General features: G+C 38.8%; 1 protein-coding gene across 1 annotated transcript; it reads left to right on the top strand.

Moving 5' to 3' along the window:
• The first annotated feature begins 3 nt into the window (after positions 1-3).
• On the top strand, positions 4-27,966 carry CHKA (choline kinase alpha). The gene is made up of 12 exons (XM_053395371.1): positions 4-523; positions 8,404-8,515; positions 16,932-16,985; positions 19,204-19,317; positions 19,711-19,844; positions 20,330-20,434; positions 21,454-21,512; positions 21,959-22,046; positions 23,324-23,432; positions 24,616-24,722; positions 25,780-25,861; positions 26,804-27,966. The coding sequence occupies exons 1-12, from the start codon at positions 204-206 to the stop codon at positions 26,861-26,863; spliced, it is 1,344 nt and encodes a 447-aa protein (XP_053251346.1). The 5' UTR covers positions 4-203; the 3' UTR covers positions 26,864-27,966.

Genomic DNA, 27,966 nt, shown 5'->3' with positions numbered 1-27,966 from the left:
GCAAGGCTGATGAGCGCGAGGTGAACGCGCGCACGAGGTCCGCGTGTGAGCGGCTATAAGAACCCTCGCGAGCGCGGCGCGCCGCATACCGTCTGCGGGGCTCGAAGGCAGGAGGTGCGCAGCGAGGCTTTTCCTGCGTGTGCGTGTGGCGCTGCCGTTGTTCCTTCTGCCTCCCGAGCTCGCTCTCCTCTCGCTCGTCGGCCATGAAGACCAAGTTCTGTAACGGCGGCGAGGCCGACCCTTCCCCGCTGGGGCTCCTGCTGGGGTGCGCCCAGGGCCCGGTCTTGCCCGCCCTCACCCAGTCTCCCTCGTCGCCGCCGCTGCCGCCTTCCTCTCACGCCGAGGCCGAAGCCAAGCAGCAGCCCCTCGCCTTGCCGCCGACGCCGCCGACCCCTCCCTCCCCGCCGGCGGAGGAGCAGCCCGACCCCCGCACCCGCCGCAAGGCGTATTTTTGGTGCAGGGAGTTCCTGCGGGGGGCGTGGCGGGGGTTGCGGGAAGATCAGCTGCGCATCACGCCCATCAGGTCAGCCATATACGGGGGAGGGGTGGGGTGGGAACATCAAGGGATCAGCCTTCTAGGGTGAATGAGATTAAGAGCTGTGTGTCTCTGAGCGTGTACAGAGTGCGTTCTCGTCGCCACGAAGCAACCACATCTGGCATCAGGTTTCCATGACGGTGCGGCCACTTCAAACCTGAAATGAGGGGAAGGGGTGGGGCTGTTGGCTCTTGTCTGACCTGGCACCTTTTGTCTCCCACAGTCTTACTGATAACGACGTTATGGAGGGGAGTCCTTAAGGCTTCATATCGGATCTATACGCACTGAAATGTTACAGGGAAACCATAGTCCATATGGTGGTACTGTCGTTTTCTACCAAGGGCAAGCCACTGACCTCCCAAGAGTAATGGAAGGGCAGAAGGAGACCTGTGTTTTGGGGAGATGGCAGCTTCACTGCTGCCAAGGACCTGTCCGTGGCCTATATGTATCTAGAGATGTTTCTGTATATTGCAAACATAGTGTTGCCTTCTGTGTGAGAACATTTGAAGGTCTCGCAATAGATAAATTAGTTAAATGAATGATTGACTCATTCCTGATACCTTCCTAGGCCATTGTTTGCACTAACCATGGTTTAGAATCCTAACAATGGTTCGAGCTTAAAAATGTATAGGAATATTGTAGTCTAGCTTGACTGCTTTTGTTTCTCTTTTGCACTCCTACGGAGATAGAGCAGTGGCCCCAACTGTGAATTCAGACATCACAACCATATACAGTTGGCAAAGCTTCTGGTTAACAAGCCCATTTTAAGACATAGTTTGTTTCCTCTCCCCCCAGTTTACTGGATAATTTATGAACCATAGTTAGTGAATTGTGCCATTATCCACTCTTCAGAACCTTTGACACAAATGTGTGGACGTCCATTAACTTTTGGGAGCAGATCTTTTATCTCTTTGTAGTATAGTATGAGACAGATTTTTGACCACAAGCAAGAGTAGGGTGTGCATACATCTTTCAAGCCATCCCACAGGTTGTTGTCTCTGTTAAGACAGACTTGAGCTGTTTTGTTGAACTCAGAAGTTACTTTCATCTAGGACAGAGTTTCCCAATCTTTGGTCTCCAGCTGCTGTTGAACTACAACTCCCATCACCCCTAGCTAGCAGGAGCAGTGGTCAGGGATGATGGGAATTGTAGTCCAAAAAAAATCTGGAAGCTCAAGTTTGTGAAACCCTGATCTAGGAAATTAAATGAATTCCACTACATGTGTGGCTAAATAGATATGTATGTTTGTGCCAAAAATGTGTTGCACTTCACAAGTTTGATTTATTCAGTTTACTATTTTGAATTGATTTCTATACAGGAATTGCTTGTGTTCTACGATTTGAGCTGATGATATTTCTGGAGGTTTTTGTTTGCTTACATTAGTCCATAGTCCGAAAGGAAAATCAATTTTTAAAAAACTCTTTAAGTACACTACTAAGTTGACTTCACTGATTGTCTAGTAGCCATTAAATGGGAATGTACCATTCAAAAAAGCTTCAGAGGTGATGAAAAGTTTAAGGCAATATTTTAAAAATGTGAGTCAAACTTAACTTGTAATATGGTTTCTGAACAATGAAATGTGTATTCTACCCTGTGATTATTTTTTTTGAATGAGACTGCTCAGCAGTATGAGTCATTTTTTGGCAACAAGTTACTGTAGTATCAGGTGCCTTGCTCTGACTCTCAATGCCAGCAATGAGTAGATAACTGGCTTGGGTATAGTATGGGTAAGTAATCAGGAATGGAAAGTTTTTTAGATTTTGTATAATTGCGTCTGAAGAAAAGAAGTAAAACAAAAACCTTTTCTAATCACTTTAATTTTCCAAGAATGCCCAACAGTTAATACTCATACCAGATATGTCAGTGAGGGATTTATTGCCTTGTAATTTTTTTTATTTAAAATGCTTTGTTTAAAATATTTGTCCTGTCCCTTATCCCAGATCCATGGACAAGTAACATTAATTTTGAAAAACTAGAACAAATCCATGGGAATACATATACATATAGCATTTCCCCATTTAACATGTTTAGAATTTTAATAGTTAAACTGAACTCTGAAAGCCATAGTTCCAGAATGTTCACAAGTAGCTGGACTACTTGTATATTTTAAGGGCATTTGGCAGAATCACACTGGTGTGTAAAAGAGGTCATAATGTAACCCAAGAGGTCACAATATAATAGTGTTGAATATTATTACAGCCCAATTCTAAATACTCTATGTTGACTTAGAAATATGGAATACTACTGAACTTAGTTAGAACTTAAATTTCCTTTTAAATATGCTTAGGAATGTAGCTTTAATATCTCTATAGTTTATTTAAAATAGACACTTTCTTAAACACACAACTGTTTGCAACTTTTAGCATGCAGTTCCTGCTGTTGAACGTTAATAATCTTAGCAGCATTGTATCTATTCTTGGAGCTGCCATTTATAAAACTCATCTGAATCCCTGTTTTGTATACATATTACTTTAGTGTACAATCCAATACATGCCTACTCAGAAGTAAGTCCAATTGAATTTAATGTGATTTCCTCCTAGGAAAATGTGTATAGGATTTCAGCCTGAATTATGTTTTAGGAACAATCAGGAATTGTGATTAAATTTGCTTCAAATATACTAAAACTATCCAAATAACCCATTTTTAGTTAACTTTGAGAAGTGGTCTTGTTCTATCAAAACATGGATGAAAAAGATGGGTGCATACTGGTCCCCTTGTGGTATCAAAACCAGAAACCAGCTTCTAGGATATCTTTACTTTTCTATGGGTTCTATACTGTATAAATACATAAGAATACAATTCTTTTAGATACTGATATAGCTGTATTTAAAATAATCTAGGACTGCTGCCTATCTGTTGAGCCATGATCCTCAGCATCGGCAGTGCTTTTGTTTCTGAGCAAGTCTGCTGAAGCTTCAACTGAGAATAGACCCACACGGTTTTTCCCCTTCAGTATCTCTTCTTTCTCACATGCCCTGCAATAAAGACTTTACTCTTGCAAAAAAAAACACCCCCCCCCAAAAAAAACCCCACACACCTGGGAATAGTTCCTTGCTGCTTATCTTTGTGTGGAGCCTCACTTCTGGAGCAGCCTTTGCCAATTCTAGCTTGGTCTGATGGGAGTTGTAGTTGAAAACATCGGGAGGGCAACAGGTTGTTGAAGGCTGTTCTGAAGTACCCAAGTCTTGGGGGTTGTAAACTTTATGGGGCCTTTAGGCACATTTGAAAACCAGAGAAGCAGTTGTTAGATCTATCTAACAATAGGTCCTTCTTTCAACCCTAATTTTAGCAGTTGCGGGGGGAGGACCTTGTGTGTGCCAGGGAAGGCTTCTGTGGGTGCATACACAGGTGCAAGTGCCGCACTGAAGACCCTTCACATCCTCCAAATGTTTAAAATGTGGGCATGACGAAACACAAATTTAGGTTTCTTCTATAAGGTTTTGTTTAAAAGGTGCTAAAGCATTGTTTTTCTGCTACTGTAAACGTTCACTTGTACCTGAAGAATAAAGAAGTGTGTTGTGGAGGGAGGTGCTTAATTTTGCCTACCTGTTTTTCTGGTACTATAGGTTTGTTAGGGTAAACACAGAAAACTGTTGAGAACACACCTGTTTTCTAGTCCGAACCTTCCCCTGCTCAAGCTGCTTTTCTCTCAGAAAGATATGTCAGGTTTTTCAATATAGCATTCAGTTCATCCTTAAAGTGCTGGTTGAAAGTTTTTATTTTCTGCTTCTTTGTCATCTTTTTCTGGTATATAGCTTGAGTATTCTCCATGTAGTCTTAAGGTTCTTAGTGATAGCAAATCAAGGGCTTTTCTTTGCAATTGAAAAAAAAAGTGCCCCAGCTGCACTTCAGTATTGGGTTTCTTGTAAAAGATTAGGAGCGGGGAATAACTCCAAAGGTAGTCATAGTGTAGTAGAAAGATGGGCTAACTTGGCAGAGAGTAGTTTCTGGTACTGTACTCCTTTCCGTTGTGGTATCTTTGTGCAATTTGATGCTCTGGACACAGATCGAGAGTAGCTTTTTGTGGTTTAATTATTAAATTGGACTATTCTGCATCTAGGAAAAATAATCCAAACTAGCAAATGCTGCCTATCTCAAATGTTTGTTCATTTAGCTTCATACATATTTCTTCATTTAGCTTCATAAACCAGTTATGATGGTATGCTTTTCCTCCTGGATGGAAGTGCACAACAGGGCTTGCTTTCAGATTTATTGCTGCTACTACTTCAGCAGCACAAGAAACTGTAAGGTTCCTTGGTGTTCAACTGGTGCTTTATTAAAACGAATAAGGCAGCAGATGCTTTGCATAGGCACATTCTTGCTGAAGGTTCCCCCTCCCCCAACAAATAGATGTGTTGGCAGCCCAGTCCATTTATGAAATAAATGAGTAGCAAATTGCATCAATATGAATTGGTTTAAGTTTCTTCTAGTACTTGAGAACTTCAGCCAGGAAATTCCACCCTTTTAGACTTGCTTAGAAGCAAGGCTACATCATCATCAGCTGGTCTGTTTGGGATTGCAAGCTAGAGTTCTTTCTCTTTCTTCTTCAGGAAAGAGAAAGTTCTGCCTGCCACAGTTCCCACAGGGCAGCCCTGTTCAACACACAGGCAGCATTGCTGAAGTTGTGTGTGAGAGGAGCCTTGTTAGCTATACATTGTGTAGAGGAGCACATCACTAATGTGCCCCTCAGATGAGGGATGGTCCTGCCTGCCTCTTAAATAAGAAGCGGGTGGTGTCAAAGCTATGTGCAAAACTATCTGCATTCTTCTGTTTAGTAATCTCTCTTAAATTTAGAAAGAATGAATGCTAAGCAGGGGGCATCACAGGAAGCTGCTTTTATATCAAATTGGACCATTGGCCCATCTAATTCCATATTGTCAGCACTGTCTGGCAGTGATGCTCTAGTCTAGGGGCTTTAAAGCAGGTTCTTTTCCCTTCCTGGAAATTGCAAAGCAGGCACTGAGCTGCAACCCTTCCTCTTACACAGAGCAGATACCCTAATGGAACATTCCTTTATAACTGTGTATCAAAGGAGTTGTGCCTTGAATTGCTTCACCCTATGTAGTTTGTCATGACAATTGCACTTTGACAGTTGAAATTAACGTCGTAAAGCATAAGCTTCAAGAGGCATCACTTAAGAATAATATTTTATTTATATGGTGCCACCCAATTTGGGAGAAAGGTGGGCTTATATGTACATGAAATGAACACATTATAGAATCGGTGCATGTTGGAGGCACCCACAATAGTGTCCATGGCAAGGGCCCCAGTTTCGAAGCTTTCTTTTAAAAAAGTAAGTCTCTAGCCCTCCTAGAAAGAAAGTAATGAAGCAAAGTGTGCAGCTATCATTCTAAGCAATTTCTGTGAAATGAGTCCGCCTACTCCCTGTCATTTTTTATCCAATCAGTGAGCTGTCTGGACACAAGGCAGTAGGAGTCCCTGGGGTCCTAAATAATTACTATTTCCCCCTACACTTGGGTGCACCTTTCCTGCTTCTGTCTTATTTTCTAGTCCTTGAGTCCACCCATTTGCTGCTCTGCTTATTTTGTTTTGCTGCCTATCAGCTACATGGAGCAGGCAGCTCCTTCAGAGACTTTAAAAAAAGATGTGAGTTGAGGTAATGACCTAAATTAGTCATGGCCATTAATTTCAATTGGTCTACTCTGAGTAAAAGTTTATTACAACCCATAATAATTATAACATTTCCCCTGGTTGTTCCCAAGTTGCTGTTGCTGTTGTGGGGGGGGGGAGTGGACCCATGTAAGAAGAAACATTATCTTCATCACCTTTTCCTCTGCCTGGGATTGTTCTCAAATTGCTTGGGAAGTGGAGAGCATTATCTTCTCATCGTACAAAATTTAAAAATTTTGAGAAGCTTGTAGGTGATATTCAGCCTCAAACGTTACACTAGTTTGGGCCAGTATTGCTCAACTACAACTCTGGTGATTTATTTAATTCATTTTCTATGTTTTTTTCCCTTTTTTCCTTTTTTAATTCAATAAAGATAATATGCGTTTGTATTTCTAACTATGCCTCTGTATGGCTGACTGTAGCAATTGAAAATTATTCCTGAATTCAGTTATATTTTATTTTCTAGCTCTAATGTATAGCAACACGCAGCATAACAACCAAGACTTAAAATTTTGTGGAAAAGGAAGTTTTTCAAACATTTTTTGTTTACCAAAAAAATTTGAATGGATTTTTCCTAATTGGAACAAGTTTTGTTCCTGTGTGTCTCCTTTTTCTGCTCTTTTGGAGATGGTAGTCATTTTGTATTAGGCAACACCTCTGGTAGCAGCCATTTTGTGACTTTGCCCTTGGTATTGCCCTTACGTAGATTGTCAGTTAGGAATAAAGACTAAGGGGTTAAGCTGAACCAATGGCAGAATATCTTAAAGTACCAAATTAACTCCATTACAGCACTCATTGGTCATATACGCACCCCAGCCATCTATAACTATATTCTATCTTCTGAGCTTTCAGAAATGTCCATGAAGTTCCACCATAGCACAGCAGTTTTCACTTTTCATACTCCTGCTGTAAATGTCTTTGGTTTTACAATAACTGGATGGATTAGGCTAGCTTTTTGAACTTAAAACATAGCATTAGTTCTCAATAAGGATATGTTTTATTGCTCTCCTAGATGATGATCTGTGAAATTTTAAGAGCACACTAGAGGCTTTTAATGAGGTGGGAGGTAGTTTCTCTTGTATCCTCTGCACCACAGTCAAGCTGCTTGCAACTTCTCCTTCAGCACCTTGTTGCTAGGATCTCAAATGCTGCTGTGCACCACATTTGCACTGCAAGGAAGAATGTGTTATGCCACTTTGTTCCAAGAGGTAGCCATCCCAGCTTTTCTTCACCTCCACCTGTTCTCAGAGTAGAATACATCCTGGACTGAACAGGGCCCAACACCCAGATGACTTCACCAGTCCAAAAACTCATTTCAGAATGGGGTGGGGTGGGTGGGTGAGGAGAGAGGCAATGCATCACTAGTGCATTGCACCCCTTCTCATCTTTCCAAAACCAGTCACTAAGGTAGGAGCCATGCCCAACCCAATAACTGTTTTAAGGAAGCAGATAAAATAGATGTTCCCTCAAAGCTGATGTGAATATCAATCGTCATTATAGGAAAAAATGCAGACTGCTTAACTTGACTGAGAATGACTAATTGTGGTCAGCCCATTCACTATACCTCAGTATTGTATACCTCATGGTGGTGTTGTGATAAAATCGGATAACTCAATGTAGAGTGCCCTGAGTGAATGTCTTAGAAGTGCAGGATATATGAGAATACGCTTTATAAGCTCAGGACTCTTATATACGGTAGCATTTTATCATTGTAGAGAACTGGATCAAACTGATCCTGTATGTTAAGTACTTGTGCTCATTGTTATAAATAATCTAACAAACATGCTTTGCCTCTAGTCACATATTATGGTCCTTCCCATTGTCCAAAATTATTTATTAGCTGTTCTACCTTAAACAGTGACTTCGGAGACATAAATGCAAAGAACTAATAAACATAAATTTCTTCCTAATTCTTCTAACTTATATTTAAATACAGATTTGGGAATGAAATTCAAGCTATGTTTTAATAAAGTTAGCGTTAGGAGTAGAACCTGGAAGACCAGGGTTTAAATCCGTACTCTGCCATGAAGTAACTCTACCTCAGAGGGTTGTTGCATGGAGGAAATGTGAAATGTAAATGTAGACATAATATAGTCAGTGCTGAAAAAAGAAAGTTAGGCTGTGTAGAATAGCTCTTTCATGGCCAGTTGTCTAACTCAGGGTATTGGAATCTGAACTTCAGTCATGTGAGAAGTGCAAGTGTTCATATGTGTAACTCATAATTCTTTCCTTCTTAGGGGAGGCCTCAGCAACATGTTGTTCCAGTGCTCATTACCTGATACCATGGAGACTGTTGCAGATGAACCACGCACAGTTCTTCTTCGCTTATATGGTGCCATTCTACAAATGGTGAGTATTTGGTGTGGGGGAGTGGGCTGATGTTTAAACATCTTGCATTAGAATAGGCTTGAAAATATTAAAATTAGATTTTATTGCACATGCATACTCTGTGATTTGAGAGCTCTTCAGTTTAGATTTGTTCATTTCTTATTGCCTAGAAATTGCTTTCTATGCAGATCTCGGATGTATAGTTTTTTTTAGTTAGTTTTGCACTGTCTTGTCACTATGCATGCGGACGTTTCCTGGAGTTTTACTATTCAGAAAAATTGTCACTTATTACCCTCTTTGTGCTTTGCAGACTTAAACTGAGAAACAACATTCATGGTAAATCTGATAACTATCTAGAATTTCGTTGAATCATTAACTACAAGCATATAGCAGCTTCAAGTCTTTCCCCAAAATTCCTTCCAGGAAACATGTACCAAGCTTTTACTGTCAGTAATCTAACGGCATTTGGTAGAAGCACTTCATTTTCCCTTTTCTCATTTTGTTGCTTCCAAGTGCATTGCTCTGGATGCATGCAGATGGAAATTGAAAATTGAGGCCATGATCAATTCACTGGTGCCGTACCTATGGACAAAGGATTCCCATAGCTCCAATAGTGCTCCTGTTTATTTATGTCAGGGTTTTACGTTATGCTTCAGCCTCATTTCCGGCATGATTCACAATATATAAATGACAGGATAAAAATACAAAACCCAGAATTGTGATATGCATAGCTGCAACTAAAAGCAATTGAACTTAAAACATGGGAGAATACGTGTCTGTGCTTGGTGCTGAAAAAAATAACATTGTGTGCATCAGACAAGCTTCCCTGGAAAGGGAATTTTACATGCAACACCAAGTAGGCAGTTTCTTTAGTTGCCATCCACTTGTTTCTGATGATAAGGGTGCCTGGAGAAGTACCTCCAGAGATGACCTCCAATAATGGACACGCTGACATGGAGGTGGGCCTTACTTCTGGTACCCAAGTCTCAAGCTATGTAAGCCTTTAAAGGTAAGCATCAGCACTTTGAATTGTACTTGGAAATGGACTAGAAACCAGTATTCTTTAATTACCTGTGAGGATAGATCCCAGTTAATAGGAATATTTTGAGCCAGTTGCAGATTCCAAGCAATCTTCAAAGGGAGGCACACATACAGTTCATTACAATAGCTCAGGGATGGCAAATTAGATCTAGCCCGCTTGTCAGTGGGAATAATTGGGAGTCTAATCAACGTGTGTTTCTGATTCTTCCTTTCTAGCCCTGGCTGGACTGCAAAGGAACATTAATGCTTCCATTGCAAAAATGGGAGGCTTGCTCAGCTTTCCCTAATGAAAATAGGTCTTCTGTTTGGCAACAAAAACAAGTCCAACTTGGGGCAGGAGTTGAGTGCAGTTAGGAGCTCCCAAGTGGAATCAATCCCACTGAGCTTTTATTTTGCACCAAATTTAAAAGGTGCTGAATGAAGGCCTTGCTTGAAGAGGAGCAGTTAATAGTGCACTATAACACTCCTGATTGTTGTTTCGCAGCTGTGGCTGTATCTGCTGTACACCTGACGTCACAGGATGTTGGTGGGTTGGAGTTTTCCAAGCTATATTAGTTTTCCAAGCTAATCCTAGAGGTTACCAGGGTATGGTCATGCTATTCCTGTCTAGAATGAGACTGCAGCTGCCATAATAGTCTTAAGTAGATAAAAAACACTTTGTGTCGCAGAAGCTACCTGAGCCATGTGACATAAGTGGATCTAGGAGCACCTCTTGGACTTCTCTGTTGATTCTGTGGGAATCCTTCACACACAGGTACTGCACCAGCAGTGGAGTGAATCATGCCTCATATTTTTATGGAATGGTTGTGTTTAGCCACAGAATTTACACACAAAAATGCAAGTCTGTTTATTTCTTTTAGACATACGATTCACTGTGGCATGTCTGACAAGAGTTGTAATGTGCCTCTGAGTAAGTTTTCCATTGAGCAGGAAATGGCCTTAGGTCCTAGGTATAGATCTTGGTAGGTCTGTATTAAAACAATATGTCCATGTAGACATTGACATACTCCTGAATTTCCATTTGTGAAATGAACACACGTACAAGATTGTTGTCACTTCTGTGTTTTATACACAACACATTATCATTTAGAAAACGACCAAGCAATTTAGATTTAACGTATCCTGAATTGCTTTCTGACCAGCTATTTTGAATCTAGATTTATCAACAACTGTGCATTAAAGCAGTTAATGATGTAGTAATCTTGCTAGAGAGTGTTGAACTCATTGGCAAAATACAGGTAATCTATGACTAGTAAAAGGAAGATTTTTCTCCTTGCACTCTCCAAGGGTGGCAAAATGAGTTCTGCTGTAACACTGAACAGCTGATGCATTATGGATAAAGCGATAAAGAAAATGCATTCACATATCCAAATGATTATAGCAGTGGGGTAGAGTTCCCACTCCTATGGAGCTTCCTCATTGTAAACATATGGTTAGCCCCCAAAGTATCTCCACTTGCTTGTACTCCATGTTATAAAACTGATATACATGCTATTTCCATATATTGAATTGAAGTGTTCTGCATGCCTTCATATAACTGAGAACAATGAGATTACTGGGGCATCAGTTGGTGCTTGTAAGTATGAAGCTCGGATTGTGTATTGCAGTATACAAAATACTTGGATTTTATGTAAGCAAAATACTTGGAAATATGTAAGCAAGTTACTACTGCAATGTCTTTCTCTGGTCCATCTTAGCAATGTATTGCAAAGAAACAGTGGCTTGAACCATTGGCACTAGAACTATCAATTAAACTAACAGTCTAGCGATAGTTACACTGAATGTTTTATTTTAACAAATTATTTAAGCCACACCCCTGGCTTTATAAAATCTTCAATGTATGAGCTGATTGCATATTATAAGTAACCTTTATTTGTACGGGCTGCCTGTACAAAGTAGTTTGTAGAAATTAGGGCATCAGTGATTTGCTAATGTTTTCATCTGAAAAAAATAAGGCAGCGTTTTCAGGATCTCAGTAGTAATTTCCATCATATCTGTTGTAATCATAGTACTCTGAAGAAATTTTCCTATGAATATCCAAGTTTGGAGAATCCTAAACCAGAACATGGGCACATACTGCTTTCCCTCAATACCCACTTTTTAAACAAAACCTTCTGTGTCCTTATATGAAGAAAATAGCACTGGAGCTCAGACTTTTCCTCCAAGATCTAGTTTGGCCAATTATTTGAGTGTTAATATCCTAACCTTTTTTGTCTTGGTATTTAAGATCTTTTGAGATTTCTAACTTCCTTTATTTCCATAGTGGCAGTGAAATGACTGCTCTTGTTGGTGCAGTTCACTAAGGGTTAAGTAAGCAGAGACAGTCCCAAGGTAAAACTTTCAGATTATATTGAGGGTTTCAGTATAAGCATTTGTCTTTTCCAGATCAATCTTCAATGCATAAGCAAACTGATTGTGTTATAGTTTTAGATCTTCATCTGAGATCTTAAGGAACTTCCTTGTACCAAACAGGAATAAATTAGAAGAAAAAGAATTTCAGTGATGCTGATATTTTTAAAAGTTCCAGGGATGCTGGTTTTAAATACCGTATTTTTTGCTCTATAAGACTCACCTTTTCCCTCCTAAAAAGTAAGGGGAAATGTGTGTGCGTCTTATGGAGCGAATGCAGGCTGCGCAGCTATCCTAGAAACCAGAACAGCAAGAGGGATTGCTGCTTTCACTGTGCAGCAATCCCTCTTGCTCTTCTGGCTTCTGAGATTCAGAATATTTTTTTCTTGTTTTCCTCCTCCAAAAACTAGGTGCGTCTTGTGGTCTGGTGCGTCTTAAAGAGCGAAAAATACGGTACTGATGCACATACGTATAATTTTCTTGCACTATTACTTACCCTCAATATCCATCTGTATGGCTTAAGACAGAAATATAGCTACCAACAATTCCAGCCAGCATTAGCAATCATCGGAGTGATAAGAGTTGTAGTCTAACGACATCTGGAGGGCCATGTGTTCCCCATCACTAGTTGAAACAGATGACATTTTGATTATAACTTAATTCTTCTTTGTTTATGCCTGCATGCAGAAAATAATAGTATCATTATCAAATACACATGTAATCTGAGGTTCAAAGTTTTGCCCCGCCCCACCATTCGTTGAAAAATTTACCATAGAAAACCAGTCCAGTAAATTTCAACTAAAGCCTTCTTTAAAAACAAACACTATTATTTACAAGCTAACAATGACTCCAGTTTGCTTGTCACATAAATTCTGGAAGACACAAATGTCAGTACATACTGTTCAATAAAAATTGTTTCAGGTTGGCTAAATTTACCATGCAAAAATTGCATGGGGCCTCCCTTAGTTATAGCTGTTATTTTAAGCCACATTTTATGCATGCATGATATGAAGGCAGGAAGTGAGCTTAGTTGGGTTGATCTGTGTAAAACGTGAAAGCCTGGTTGAGATTACTATAGTCTCCAATCACATAGGTGAGCTACTTTTTAAACAAGCTGAATATTTGTGCTTTTGTGGAATTGCTATTGTAATTAAACATTGGTGTGTTTGAAGGCCAAATGCACATGCTATATCTAGGATTCCCCTCCAAAAATCTGAAAGGATGTCTTAATAGCAGCAGTTCAATCCTGTTACACACACACACACACACACACACACACACACACACATATGAAAACTAGAGTAGTTGTTGACACCAGTGCTTAGCTTTAAAAGGATTCATTTTTAGAAATGATTTCCTTGTAACAAAGAAACTAATGTTGGTCCAACAAAGCAATTTGAATTTGGAGTTCAAATACAAGTTCTTGCTTCTGTACACTGACACAAACTACTTTGCAGAATTGTTCATTGTTTCAAAGTAGTACTTAATACCCATATATCCCAATTAAAGGAAGAGCTGGCGATAAGGGCCCATGCCCTATTTTTGATGGCCAGGTATAAAACTTGGTTTTGCTATTACTAACTGTAAAATCACAATATTTCATAATAAAGGAAGCATTTAAGACTACTTAATCTTCCTATAGTCTATCATTCACAGTCATTTTGAGAAGAAGGTTGTGAGTACTGACTGCAATTCTGTGGTATTGTATACTTACTTTTTCTGCTTGTAACTAAACAAATATATAGAATTCTGCAATTGTAAAACTCCTTTACTGATGTGATTCTTGCTCTTAATGTCTTGTAGCAAGCAGTAACCACAAATGCCTCTTAGTGGCAGATAATTTGATAGCTGCACTCCTGTTAAGGGGACACTTGTTTTGTTGGGTGGCGTTAAGGGTCTTCTGGGGGTGATGTACCATTTTAGTTGTATGTGCATGTGTTCTCTGCTGCAGGCTTGTCCATGCGATCGTGCCTAGAGCACTCTGGTTTCCAGGTGACAGACACGATTCACGGTATAGTATGAGATCTCTGAAGTTGGAGCATTCTCTACGGGTTTCATTTCTTTATGACTCAGAGTGTGAAGTTATCATGAAAATGCTTGCCTTATTCACATTTTTATAATGTCCAAACTGTTGAGAACTGACTACCAAAATAGTGCATTAAACACCCCACCTTCCTTTTGCTCCTTTTAAAGAATGGTAACTTGATCAGAAGTAAAAAGGATTAGGGATGTTCTTGGTGTTAGTAGGACTGTTGTAATAACATCTCTTATTCTTTCTGCTTTAGCATATTTTATTAAAAATAGTTGACACCACCTGTTTTGATGTTTCTCAGTCTTGAGAAACCTCCCTCTGTAGTCTCAACGTTGCAACTTTTGTACTTATATTTTAAGCCTGGAATACAATTGGGTACAAAACTACCAGAGATAAGTAATTTCATCTTGTAAAGGTTAGGTGCATGGCCTGCAGAACTGGTCAGGATGATAAATAATGCCAAACTCTTGCTAGCTTTTATGATGGCAGAGGAATTGCCACTCTGTCATTTTATTACTAAAGTCTGTATTTGGGTATTGACATAGTAAAACTGAACCTTAGTTTTCCAGGCTGCATTTCAGTTTATACTGGTAGCTTTTCTAGTGCTAAACTTCAGAACTTATTGTTATTACATGACAACCCAGTACAAATATGACCAGCTTCATATTTTGGATGTCCTGTCTCCTCAACTAGATTCATATTATCATGGAATTACATTCTCGCCTCTCATCTGTTATATATAAATAGAAACTGTGAAAATCAAAACATAATGTTTAGCCTAAAGTGCAGTAATGTATGATAATCAGTATTACTAGTTAAATTTTGCTGTTAAATTAGCCTTGCACCCTATTTTCATTTTTAAAAAATCAAATTGTACTACAAAAGAAAGTTTGGGCCACAACAGTGAAAATGGTATCCCCATCACTTCAATTTTATATGGAAGATCTGCACAATAGCGGTTTGTGCATTTTATAGTATTAAATTGGAAAATGACTACATTATTCTCTAGTCTCTTACTTCATCAGAATACTATGGCCTTGAGAGACAGAGGTGGTAGCATCTCTTCATGTTTAAGAGACCAACTAGCTTATTCTATTAAGCAGGTCTTGCCAACAAGCAGGAAGGAGTCTGACAGCATGATTACACAAAGATGATGTATTAGATGCCTGCTCATCTCAAGCCTCTGCAGGATATCAAACAGCTACAGCAGCTTTTTCCTGCAACACAATCCTGTTAGCTTAGTTTTTGGTAGAAGCTGTACAATAGGTTTCCTGTTATCTCCTTGGAAATTGGCCATTGTCCACACAATAAGAGTCCTGTTTTAAGAATGTACTGGGTCACTATCTAAGCAGGTATCTGGAATGTGGGCAAATTAGTCTGGTGGTTTTTGCTTCAAAGTTCATGAAGCAAATACCTGAATATACTTTAGCTTTAATGCTTTCCAGGCCCACTCTTTTTTTGGTTGATACAGTCAAGTGTAGTATAGAATTCTTTAATGATGATATTTGGATATCATATCCATAACATTTTCTTTCACTTCAAGCTAACAAACCAATTTGGACAACTGAGTTTTTTAGCGAAGTGTTTGAAGAGTACTAATGAAAAAATACCGACCAGTCTTTTCAGTGTGTAATCCAAGTACGTTAGGTGGGTGCTTTCTATGATCCTGGGAAAAACCTCTCTAATCCAATTTGCTTCTGATAGATTATACCATCACAGGGGAGCATCAAGCAGTAACTACTTCTGGGTGATAAGCAGCTTTGACTGCTATTCAAGAAGTAGTCAAGGAGAAAATGGGGGCACTGAAACATTATTTGTATAACATTGCTATTTTAATATGCAGTTGTAAACTTGCCCTTGTGAATATTCAAGATATGTGTGTTCATTGAAAGGGATGTAGTTTTACTGTAGCATATACTTATTCTTCTTAATTATAGCATTCTAATGGAAATAATTATTATTTATGGAAAGCCATTTATTTCAAGTTGGAGCAAGGCAGCTGTGAGAAATTCATAGGCCTTTAAACAATTGGTATTGGTTATTTGTCCATTTGGTTCTTGGTTAAGGAATATTCGAGCAGAAAAAGTATCCTCAGTTCCATTGTCCTCATTTAATTTTAATAATTTTAACTGAAGGCTTCCTTTAGGAGCCTCTAAAGTAGCGTTGCCGATTTGCATCATTAGTAGCCATAGTAAACTACAGTACTGCTTAAAGGAACTGCAAAGTGGAATAGGCCTTATAGCTTTGAAGTTCTTAATGAACTACAAAGATTTTATTTCTGCAATTATAGTAAAAGCATGTGCCATTGAGTCCAGAAGCTAAAGCACAACTTGGGACCTTAGAAAACCCTTTGCGATAGGTCAGAACAAGCATGCTTCAGTTCACTAGGTCTGGAACTGAAAATTGCTTTGCTTGCTTATATTGCTTTGAGAAATGACGTAAGATTATATCTAAAATGCCTTAAATATTGTTGTTACTTTACAGTAGAAAAGAGATCTGTCAACAAGTTGTAACTGGGATAAGTGAGTGCCTCCTTTATGTGTTAAAACTAGATAAAGTATTAGGTTTAAATAGTTTGTGAATATTGCTATATTTCCTTTAACTTGTTTCCACTGTTCTACTGGCTTGCTAGCTTGCATCTTTGTTGCAAAACTGAGTTTATAGTAAAGCTTCACTTGGTCCTTCCATATTTGGATGCTTCTGTGTACAGTACTAGGAATTTTGGGCTCCCAGCTGCTGTAGTCATACAGAAGACCACATCTCGTGCTAGTGGTCTTGTATGTTTTGTCTCTATAGGCAAGCTGATATATTAGGTTTCAATGGCACATCCTTTTTTTAAGTATCTAGAGTGATGTCTCGTGTGAAGTTGCATTTCTCAGCCTAATACTCGGTCAGATGAATATCAAGTAAATAGTAGTAAGACTTTCCGAACCCTCCTAATTGTGATGGCTGCAACTTATTGCTTATGTTGATTTTCAACATCTCATTGTAAATGTTGACTTTTCTCATTCATAGAGGTCCTGTAATAAAGGAGGATCTGGACAGGCTCAGAAAGAAAATGATTTACAAGTAAGTATTATCTTTTTTTTGTTACCATATCAGGCTGCTGCTATAAAGTGCAATATGTATTTGCTTTTTTATACTCTTAGAGCTGTTTTTAAAAAACAAAAATCAATTTGCTCATGTCTAGGTCCTGTTTATTTGCTCCAGTGTTTCAAAAACAGTGCTTTCCCCACCTGTCTTTGGGTTCTTACGTTCTGTAATTCTAGTCTAGAGGGGTCTGCATGGTTCCCCTGCATAAAATAGGTTTCAGTAGCAAATACATGACACGCATGACTGATATTACAGTTTGTAAACAGATTTGAAGTGTAACATTTCATCCTAAGGGTTCATACAATTTATTCGCTTTAAGGGTTGTTAACAGTAAAGCATGCAAAACTTCTGAGATGACCTAGGCTATTTCTAGGCTATTCTTCTGTCCTGTCACATTGTGTAACCCTGCAGCTGTGTTTGTATATAATTATGTAGTACCATAATTCACACTGCAAGGTACAGCAGTTCTTCATAAGCAAATCGGTTTAAGAAAAAAGGTTGCAACTTGCTGCCTGATCCAGCACAGACCTGCTGCAGAGAAAGTACTGCAGCCTACCAAAATGTCCCCCATAAGCAAATTACTCATAGGGGGGAGACCTTTGAGGAATAAGAATGCATCTTAAAATAACTACTTAAACATGGATCCTATCTCTGAATCCTGAGTCTACAGTTTCGTAAATGCCTAACTAAAACACTGAAGGATTAACCTTGAAAGTCTCCATTTGAATTAGTCCAATAACTTTGAAGTTAAAAATTAACACCATTCATTGCCTAAAGCTTATTCTCAAATTGCTTTCAAGAGTTCTTTGAGTAAATCATTGGTAATTATAAAAGCCTTTATTTCCAAAGGTGCAATGAATCATTCATAAGATAAAGACAAAACCGAATTGAAACTAGTGTATTTTTACTGAAGTACATCTGAACTAAACAATTAGATCTTGGATCCAAAGTATATGGCAGTACTTTCTAGTATGCCTCTTTGAACTAGCAAACTTATGCAGACTACAAACATCATTTCTAGAATCACTCAATGAATCACATCAGCATTCTGCTTAAAAGACGGTCAGTAGAACAGTATATATTGGTATTTAGTGTAGTGGAATGTGTGCTGTAGGTCTACTTTGTATAAAACTGGCTACCATACATTGGATTGGAATTAATATGGTATGCCAAATCTAATGTAATCACTAGTTTTAGAACTGCAAAGGTAATAGCAAAATCAAGGTTAATTTTTAACCAACCTCATAGCTTAAATTGTTGTATTTTATTTTTATATTCAGTGCAAAAATTCAGTACACAACACAAACAGTTAAATATTTAGAATTCCAAGTCTTCATTGACTATATATTGTGAAGGATGAAAACAGCTGTTTTCTGTTAGTGATAAATTACAGTTTAAGGAATTAATACAGATACAGATTTGGATAGTTTTGGTTAATCAGGAAAGTATTCAGTGTACATGGCCTGACTGAACAGAATAAGATTCTTAATCAGCTGGTGCTATTCAGGTCCTATTAAAAATTGGGGGGGGGGACTTCCTCTTGAGCAGTTGTGAGCAGCCTCTGGCCTATGGGCCACATTACCTTGCCAAAGGTCCTTATTTAGCTTGCAAGGTTGTTTCCTCCCCATTCTTGCCCACCTGGCATCATATGCAACATCAGGTGTAGGGCAGTAAAAGATGCAGCTGCAAATGAATAATGGGGTATCTTAAAAGTGTGCTCCTGGTTTGTTCCTTTTCCAGCTGGATTTGTGCTATGGTCTTATGGCTGGTGAAAGTAGTAGTCCAAACATCTGGAAGACACTAGATTGGTGAATGCTTAGACAAACTTAAAGAGGCGTATTAACTCTCATAACAGGGAACTTTTGTTTGTAAACTCAAATGGTACTCATTTATTATTTTTTAAGCCACTTGTTCTCATTCTTAGACTGGAAGCTAGTATTACAACCCACCCAGTTGGTCAACAGGTAGCCAGTAATAAATTCTAATACTGTGATAGCATAATCTAAGTCTTACACAGTTTTTATTGCATGTTTTGCAATACTGTAGTTTGAATACTGCAATATTCTGTATCCGATTCTATATCTGAATCTAACTGATAGTTGTAAATCTCTTTTTGTTAATCTCCTCAACTGTATCTCCCTTCATATTATATATATTATATAAGTACCTGTTTCAGTTACTTTGTTTTCTTTAGGGTGCAGAAGCTGTGGTTCTGGAGAGTGTTATGTTTGCCATTCTTGCAGAGAGAGCTCTTGGACCAAAGCTCTATGGAATCTTTCCACAAGGCCGGCTGGAGGAATTCATTCCTGTGAGTGCCAACTATTAGTATGTGGTAGTTGTAACTGAATAGGACTGTGTCCTTCCTTGTGTGCTAGCAAAGATAAATGTGGGATATCTGCTAGTGTGTAGCTTTCTGTAGTTTGATTTGGCATAAGGAGAATGGAAGCTGCTGTCTCAGTTTTTGGATTTAATTCCTTATAGCTCTTAATTAAATGGAGCAGAGTGTACTGTACCCTACTCAGTAGTAGAGGAACCTGTGGTAAACTATAGCAGTGGGAAACCAAAGTGCACCCCACTCACTTCCTAGGTTCCTTATATTTGTTTTTCATCATTATAGGTTGGTTGTTTCAACAATAAAGTTGATATTGAAATTTCCAATGCTTGTTTTCCTCCTAATTAATATCCATGCTATATGTTTCAGAGCAGGAAGTTGGATACGGATGAACTGGGCTTGCCTGATATATCAGCAGAAATAGCTGAGAAAATGGCTAGATTTCATGGTATGAAAATGCCATTTAATAAAGAACCAAAGTGGCTCTTTGGAACCATGGAGAAGTAAGCAATTGTAATTTTATTGTCTATCATGTTAGATAACTAAGATATTAGTTATTTAATAATAAAATAAAAATAAAAATTGTTATATTACATTATTAAATTTGTATACTGCTATATACCCGCAGATCTTAGAGTGGCTACAACATAAAATCACAACATAAAAACACTGTATATGTATATATATAACCCCACACGTTAAAAAGGGCATTAGATGTTGATCAGCCAAAGGCCTGGTTAAAAAGGAACGTTTTTGCCTGGTGCCTAAAGGTGTCTAATGAAGTTTAATGCCACTTCTTTCAGCTCAAAGAAGCTTGCCTTCTTTTTTATGGTGTGGAAGGTATCTTTCCTTGCGCTAATTTGCGGTTGCCAGAAAGTCCCTTATAAAGTTTTTGTTTTATTTTTATTATACAATTACTTTGTGATGGTTATAGGGAGAGGAGGGGGAACTGTAGAAATACTAACTGTTCAACAAAATCTTTGTGCAGGTATTTAAACCAAGTGATGAGAATCAAGTTTACCAGAGAGTCACGTGTTAGAAAACTGAACAAGATCCTCAGTTACAACCTGCCTCAAGAAATGAAAAATCTACGGTAACGTTCTAACTCTTGACAATTTTCATTTGCTTAACAACTCTCAAGTGACTGCAGACATTTTCAGTCAAACATAACGTTAACTAAAGAAACAAGTAAACTCTTCCTTGACTTGCATTTTATTATTGTCAGTGGATATTCCTAAACATCTAAGTATAGATGTATTGTAGCCGACTCAGACAACAGTGTTTTGATTGCTTAGGTTGGAAGTTTCCTTTTTAGTGCACCACACAATGAAATTCCAATATAGTCAAATGGTCTAGCGTTCATTGGGTCTGTGCACAATGTTTCAGCAAGTTAGGTCACTTCTGCAGAGTGTTGTCCATTGCAACTTGGATCCATAGAGATAGTCAAGGTAATTTGGGTTTCATACTGTGGTATAGCAGAAGTCTTTAACCTAGTTCTCCAGTGAGTGAAATAAATGATTAGATGCTTTAGAAATGAAAGCTGCTTCTTCCTTGGAAATATTTTAACAAGAGACTCTTACCATGAATTATGATGTCAGCTTCGCTGTCCACACACAGGCAGTAAAGGAATCTCTAGTAGGTCTCTATGGCAGAATGTAGACTTGTTAAAAATAATAATTCTGGAGGCACTACGTGGTTCCTCTGCCCCACCATCCACAATAAGCATACTAAAGGGAGAAAAATAATTTGATACATTAGAATCTCTTAAGCCCTCCAGACAGACCATCACTGTTCCTAGAGTGGGGAAAAGGAAAACCAGCAAGTGCCTAAATGCACTTATTTGCAGTGCTTTGCCTTTTACTTGGAGTAGGAGTAGGTACAAGAAAAAGCAGCTTTAGTGGACACACAACTTGAGGAGTTTTGATTGAGAAGCGTTGTAATGTCTGCTCCTGAGGTTCTTCAGTGGAGGTAGGCAGCAGAGAGCTGAAAAGTATTCTTATTTGCCGTACACTTTCAACACACTTTGCTTGCTTGTCTTTTACTGCTTACGTGAGGGAACAGTTGACATTAGAACTACTATTCAGTTTAGCTCTTTTTCTCTCTCTCTTCCAGGTCCTTGCTTGAAGCTACTTCATCTCCAGTTGTGTTTTGCCATAATGACTGCCAAGAAGGTACCATAACACTGTTGCATTATTTTTAAAATGTAATAACTTTGCTCGAATGTTGGTCTGTTACAAATTAAAGTCATTAGTTTGAGATAAATACCATATCATAATTGAAGGAATATTCTGTTTAGAATCTAGAACTGGTTTTTACTGGGGAAAGGTCTTAAGGCTGGAGCGAGACAGGCTAAGTAGTGATGCAAACCATGTTGTATCTTCATTTGTTGCAGGTTACAGTGAAGAATAATCTGGGCTGTATTAAAGCAAATCAACTTTGTACAGTAGCTCCTGCTTATATTGTATACTGTGATAAAATAATACGGCATGGACAGTGCTGTTCTACAGCAAGTTGCCAATATCCCATCACAAGAAATGGAACCTAAGTTGAATAGAAGTAGGGATAGGTTATTTCAGTCTTTCCCAGTGCTTATTACTTTATATCTCTCTTCTCCCAGGAAATATTTTGCTTCTTGAAGGTAGAGAGGATTCTGAGAAGCAAAAATTGATGCTTATTGACTTTGAGTACAGCAGCTACAATTATAGGTAAATGTTGGACCTTTGTATTTTTTCAAAAATGAAATTTCCATCTTAGTTTTCCAGCTTAGTTTTCCTCAACTGTATTTCTGTACTTAGCCTTTTATTGTTTTATTGAGATTTCCAGTGTTTCCCAAGTTTATTAAAATAACTTTGTGTTTGCATCTAATGCTTGAAAATCAGACTACTTTGCTAAATACTGGAAGGATTTTGAAAGTTTTTGCTAGATATATTTTGATTGTGTTTATGCTAGACAGTAGCATTAAAAATTGCCTATATGTACTCACTTTCAGTTAGTAAAATGTAGCTGCAGCATTTTGTTTTCTTCTAACATGCAGTCTCGACGGTACCTGGCTAACTTACTGGTGTTGTTACAAATGGAAATAACATCCACTGATAATGTTTATGGTAAAGCTCATGCTTTACATGTATAACATCCCCAGTTCACTTGTTTGTATTTTCAGTTACAGCAATTGTTTGTTGGTTAAATTTGTTTGTTGCTTTATCTTGCATAAGGTAACCCAAAGCCACTTAAATCCTCAAGAGAGATACATTAAACCAAGAGGGAAAAGTAATATATTAAAAGCATCCTCCTCACTTCTAAAAGGTCACAGATAGTTAATGACCAAAGACCTCGTTATGGAGGCAAGTTTTTGCCTGGAGCCTAAAGATATATAATGATGGTGCCAGGTGAACGTCCCTGGCGTAAGAGTTGAACAATACTGGCCTTGACTAATGTGATATTTGATGCTAAATGGCATCTGCAAGCTTCTCAAAATTAGGTGTGTATGAGATGGTAGTGATAATTTTTCTGCCATTGTACTGTGATCTCCCTTCCCCAAACACATTGGGAACAATCAAATTGGTGGTAATAATGATGCTACTTGAATCCTGCTCCTAAAAAAAAAAGTATACCATATTACTGTGAATTCCCTATACAGTGAATTCTTAGTGAATGTCTGGTCTTTACCTCCTGCACAGCAGAGACATGCCTAAGCCTCATTCCAAAGTTTTCACTTTTGCCTGTGGTTGGAAGGTGGGATTCTTTAACATCTACCCACATTTCTGTGTAATCATATTTGCAAAAAATAAGCTTCTAGGAGCAACCTGATCTCAGATATTGGATTGAAACTTGTTATTAATATATATGACATGGATTTCTATGTTTGTGGACCAGTAATAAGTAGCCATGAAATGTTAATTTGGGAACAAGCAATAGAATGTATTTTAGGGTTTTTTTGCAAAGCTTAAAAAATTCCTTATGTTTTGAATATTCTTCACTCTAGAGGGTTTGACATTGGAAATCATTTCTGTGAATGGATGTATGACTATGTGTATGAAAAATACCCATTCTTTAAAGCAAACTTCCTGAAGTATCCCTCAAGGAAGCAACAGGTGAGCAGTAAAACAATTACCTTGAATTTTGAGGTCTTCTGGCTTCCAATTCCATTTCTAACTATCTGGATGTGAAAGGGATTTCATTTCAGAGCTTAGTCTGTGGGTGATTGTAGCCAGTGTTGAAGCCAATGTTGCACAAGCAGATTTCTAATCATACATCTGGACCTCCCCTTCCACTCCTGCTCCTTGCAGGTCCCTCAAAGTCTGCTCTACAGCGCCACCCAACCCCAAGCAGGTTTTGAGGGGCATGCAAGGGTGAAGTCTTATTATGTAGCCAAAGTCCATTTCACTGACAGACAAACATAATTTGCTGTATCTTCAGCTTCAACTTTACAACTTGTCATACTCAATTTTTTGACATTGTAACATTTTGTAACATGACCTCAGTAGCAGCTGTTCATGTTGCCCCAGAGTAGTCCCAAAATCTCAAGTCCTCTGGAATAAAGTTTCTGAATTTCAGTGTTTGCTTGAAGAGCAGCCAGAGATGGAGGCAATGTTTATTACAATCCTTCAGGATATCTTTTGTTAACTTCAGTACTCATGTCCCATTTTATACATGGCCAGTTAGCAATTGTTTTGCCACTATAACACTAAATCACATTTAGATTATTATTATTACCATATTTTTCCATATATGATGACCTTTTTTCTGGAAAAAAATAGTGATAAATTTCTTACTTTTGGGATCCCAAAAATAGGGGTTGTCTTATACATGGGGTTGGGTTATACACAAAAAAATATGGTAATTAAATTTCCACACCACCCTTCAAGGATCACAGGTTGGTTTACAGTATAACACAAAAATACATACCGTAGTAAGAAACGAAAACAATAACCACTCCAGCATAAAAGCCATAGATTGTTTATTTAGCCAAAGGCCTGGGAGAAAAGGTGTGTTTTTGCCTGGCGCCTTAAAATAATGTAACAAAGGCACCAGGTGAGCCTCTCTGGGACGAGCATCCCACAATCTTAAAGACTGAGCAACTTGTTTGGCCTCATGGAAATTTGTTAAAAGCAAAACTGGAATACAAAACTCTACTAGGACCAATACTTAGCTAAAAACAAATGTGACTGCAGGTATAAAAACTTCTTTGGAACTGTGTCAGTGATTTAATAGCTGAAAATACCTATTTGCCCAAATGACTGAGCCACTGTTCTGATTGCTTTCTGTGCTTTTCAGCTCCACTTCATCTCCAATTACCTAGTTGCATCTCAAAGTGGGTTTGAAAATCTGAGCAACGAAGATAAGTCCAAAATAGAAGAAGAAATGTTGGTTGAAGTAAACAGGTAACTTCTGTCTTCATTCTGGATTTACAGTATGTGATCCTGTTGCTGAATCTTGCTTTTGGTGAAAATGTAAATTGTACATGCTGTCTTAAGAAATCTTAGCAGTGTTTAATCTAGCCTGTGCTCTGAAATGGTTAATTTTCAGCATTGAACATCTAGAAGCTATATCTCCTTAAAGTAGGACAAGTGGGGACCCATATGGAATATTATCCATAATCATTTGTCCTGACTGAGCTCATTTGCTGCCTGCTTTGAGAACAGCTCCTCCGATTTCCTAGAACTGAAGCAGCGGGGGCATCCAATGGTTAAAATCACAAAAAGCATTCACTCAGGGACATTTTTAGTTCTAAACAGCAATTCAAAGTATTGTTGTTGATCTTGAAAGCCCTAAATGACGGTTCTAGGATACCTTAGGGGCCATTTTCACTCATTCCAGCCTTCCTGTGCCCTAAGAGGCCCTTCTGTGGAGAGGCTGAGGGTAACATTGGTTGGCGTGAGGGCTTTCTCAGTGAGTGCACCCAGATTTTAGAGTACCTTTCCCCATGAGATCTGTTTGGACATCCTGCTTTTTCAATGACTGGTTAAAAGTTCCCTGTCCTGGTAAGCATTTGTCTTGCTGGGCATGAGAGTTTGAGGGGACGGACCCTCACTTTTAGAACGTTTTTCTGCTGAACCTGCATGGCAGATTCCTGCATTGCAGGGGGTTGGAATAGATGACCCTTAGGATCCCTTCCAACTCTACCATTCTACGATTCTATGAACGTGATTTCTGTTTTTCATGCTTTTACTTTATTTTTATGACTGTGGTTTTAGCTGTTAGAAGCTGCCTTGAGTAGTGCATATGTTCTGGAAGGGTAGAGCATAAGTTTTCTACAATAAACAAATCACTCCGGAGGCAGAGTGAGAACACATCCTTTCTTATGTATTCTGTATGGTTGAAATGAGCATGCTGTTGATGTAACAAATCCTAGACTACTTCACTTTGGTTAAAAGAGGCAAGGGTGAATTTTACATTATATACTGGAACGTCTAAAAAAAATACATTGTGTATTGACAGGTTTGCCCTTGCATCTCATTTCTTCTGGGGTCTGTGGTCCATTATACAGGCAAAGATATCATCTATTGAGTTTGGGTACATGGTAGGTCTTCAAACTTTAAATTCTTAATGCTCAGCAGTGTGATTATTATGTCCATGTAATCTAGATTACTCTACCTGATAATTATCCCCTACCAAGCCTATATTTGTACATCATTCAGTCTAACTGCCAGCCAGCCAGGACTGATCTTTGTTGGTGCAATAGTGGAGTAGGTAGTGTATACACGACCTTAATGAAGGGGCAAGAACTTCACAAAAGAGCCACATTCCCTCAGGCGTAATGTGTCGGGGGCCGGAGGCAAAAGTGGGGAGGGCACAGGTATGCATGCACGTAAACATAAATGGATTCAGGATGGTTGGATAGATAATACTTCCCCCCTGTAATTTGTCTTGGGGGAGAGAGCTCCCATTTGTTCTAGTGGTAGTTTCCCCCCACTGTAAATTGCAGGTTTGGGGCGCCTGCTCTAGTTTTAAAGCCAGAGTGGAGAGAGAAAAATGTTAGTCTCCTGAATTTGCTGCATTTCTGAGCTGGCAAGGGAGACAGGCATCTCTCCAGAGACAATCTGGAGGAGGAGGGGAGGGAAGGTCTACCTGCCCAGATAAAAATATTCACCGGACCCAGAGGCTCACCATCCCTGCCTTTATGGATGCTGTTCTTAACACCCCAAAGAGCTGTCCATTGACATTACAGATGCCTTGCTTCAGTTATCTCATCAGTTTGATTTCTCCCATCTTATTATTGCTCTTTGACTTATTTTGAAAAATATGCCTGTAATATTCAGTGAGAAGACTTTGAGTGGAAATGTAAATGTAGTTATCCTTTGCATCCATATTGTATCAGTAAAGATTTAACATATGTGACAGCTGCATTCAAGGCAGGTTTCTGGCATTTCATGCGAAATGTGATAGTTTGGCATTCTTTAATTGCTCTGGCATTAGGACAGAATACAAAATGGCTCAACGATAATACTTTTACATCACTTAGGACTATGCACTCTCAAGATTTGATGCCTACTTCGACCAAAAGAGGAAGCTGAAAGTGTGAAGGTTGAAGACTGGACAATCTGTTTCTGTACTGTATAAGGAAGGCAGCTGGGCAGAAATTCCACTGTGCTTAGGCTACTGTAGTTGTAATGAAGGTTTTGCAAATTCCAACTACTCGGATGCAATGCTGAAGACTGCACAAAATGGCTAAGTTTACTTTTTTTTTTACAGTTTCATAAGTCCTTGGAACGAGAATTGACAGCTGAAGTATAATATAACAGTGCAATATCAAGCTTTTTAATCTAGAAGGTATTATGAGGGAAACCTTGAGTTTTAATGTGAACCATCCCATACTTCAAGAGTAAACAGTGTTAACTGTGGGTACCTATTTTAAGTAAGATATTTTTATCAAATTATCTTAATGCATTCTACATTTCTAGCATCAATGGGAAAACCACAATTCTGTTTAGGGGAAGTTGATATACTGTGAATTTTGGCTAAAAACCCATTTGAACAGAGGCTGTTCTTATGGGATAGGTCAAGCCATTCATCTCCAGAAAACTACTGGTGAACTAACACTAAAACATAATGGCTAAAAACCAACGAAAGGGTGCATTCTGGCTTTTCTTTCCATGCAGACTAAGGTAGCTTTCACATTCTGATATCTCGGTAGAACAAGGTACAACAGCTGCATCTCCAACTGGAACGCACGAATTGCTGTCTGGTTAGCTCATTCCACATCTCTGACCAAGGATGTGCATTCACTGCCCAGCAACAGTCCTGCAGTATTGCATTGTTGTACAGGATGTTCCCTGCGCAGGCAGCACTGGGATGAGTGCCTTGGATTCCTCTACCTGCCCCTCTCTGGCTTGAGGGAGGAAGAGAGGGGCAAATGAGATGGGGAGCAAGCGAGGAACATTTGACCAATTGTGGCATGCTGGTGCCTTGTGGGGGCACACGGCTCCTTGTTTAAAACCCTGCTGCTTTCCCCATCAGATAAGTGGATGTTTCTTGTGCAGAAAAGACATTAAAATATATACGTGAACTTTACAATAAGTGTATGTTACTTTGAGAGCTTCTAGAAACATATCTTTTACCATCCTTATTTGACTTGTGCTTTCTGCTAACATGTATTGTACAAATAAACTTTTTTAAAGTCTTTAA

Source organism: Podarcis raffonei, chromosome 1, assembly GCF_027172205.1.
Source record: "Podarcis raffonei isolate rPodRaf1 chromosome 1, rPodRaf1.pri, whole genome shotgun sequence".
NCBI lineage: Eukaryota > Metazoa > Chordata > Lepidosauria > Squamata > Lacertidae > Podarcis > Podarcis raffonei.
Note: the sequence above shows the minus strand (reverse complement) of the source record. Positions and strands in the feature narration are given on the sequence as shown.

Bases quoted from the DNA above. Each gene is read 5' to 3' on its own strand.
- CHKA (XM_053395371.1), top strand. From the start codon at position 204: ATGAAGACCAAGTTCTGTAACGGCGGCGAGGCCGACCCTTCCCCGCTG. The intron at 19,318-19,710 runs GTGAGTGCCAAC...TATATGTTTCAG, and splicing joins GGCTGGAGGAATTCATTCCT to AGCAGGAAGTTGGATACGGA. The intron at 23,433-24,615 runs GTGAGCAGTAAA...TGTGCTTTTCAG, and splicing joins ATCCCTCAAGGAAGCAACAG to CTCCACTTCATCTCCAATTA.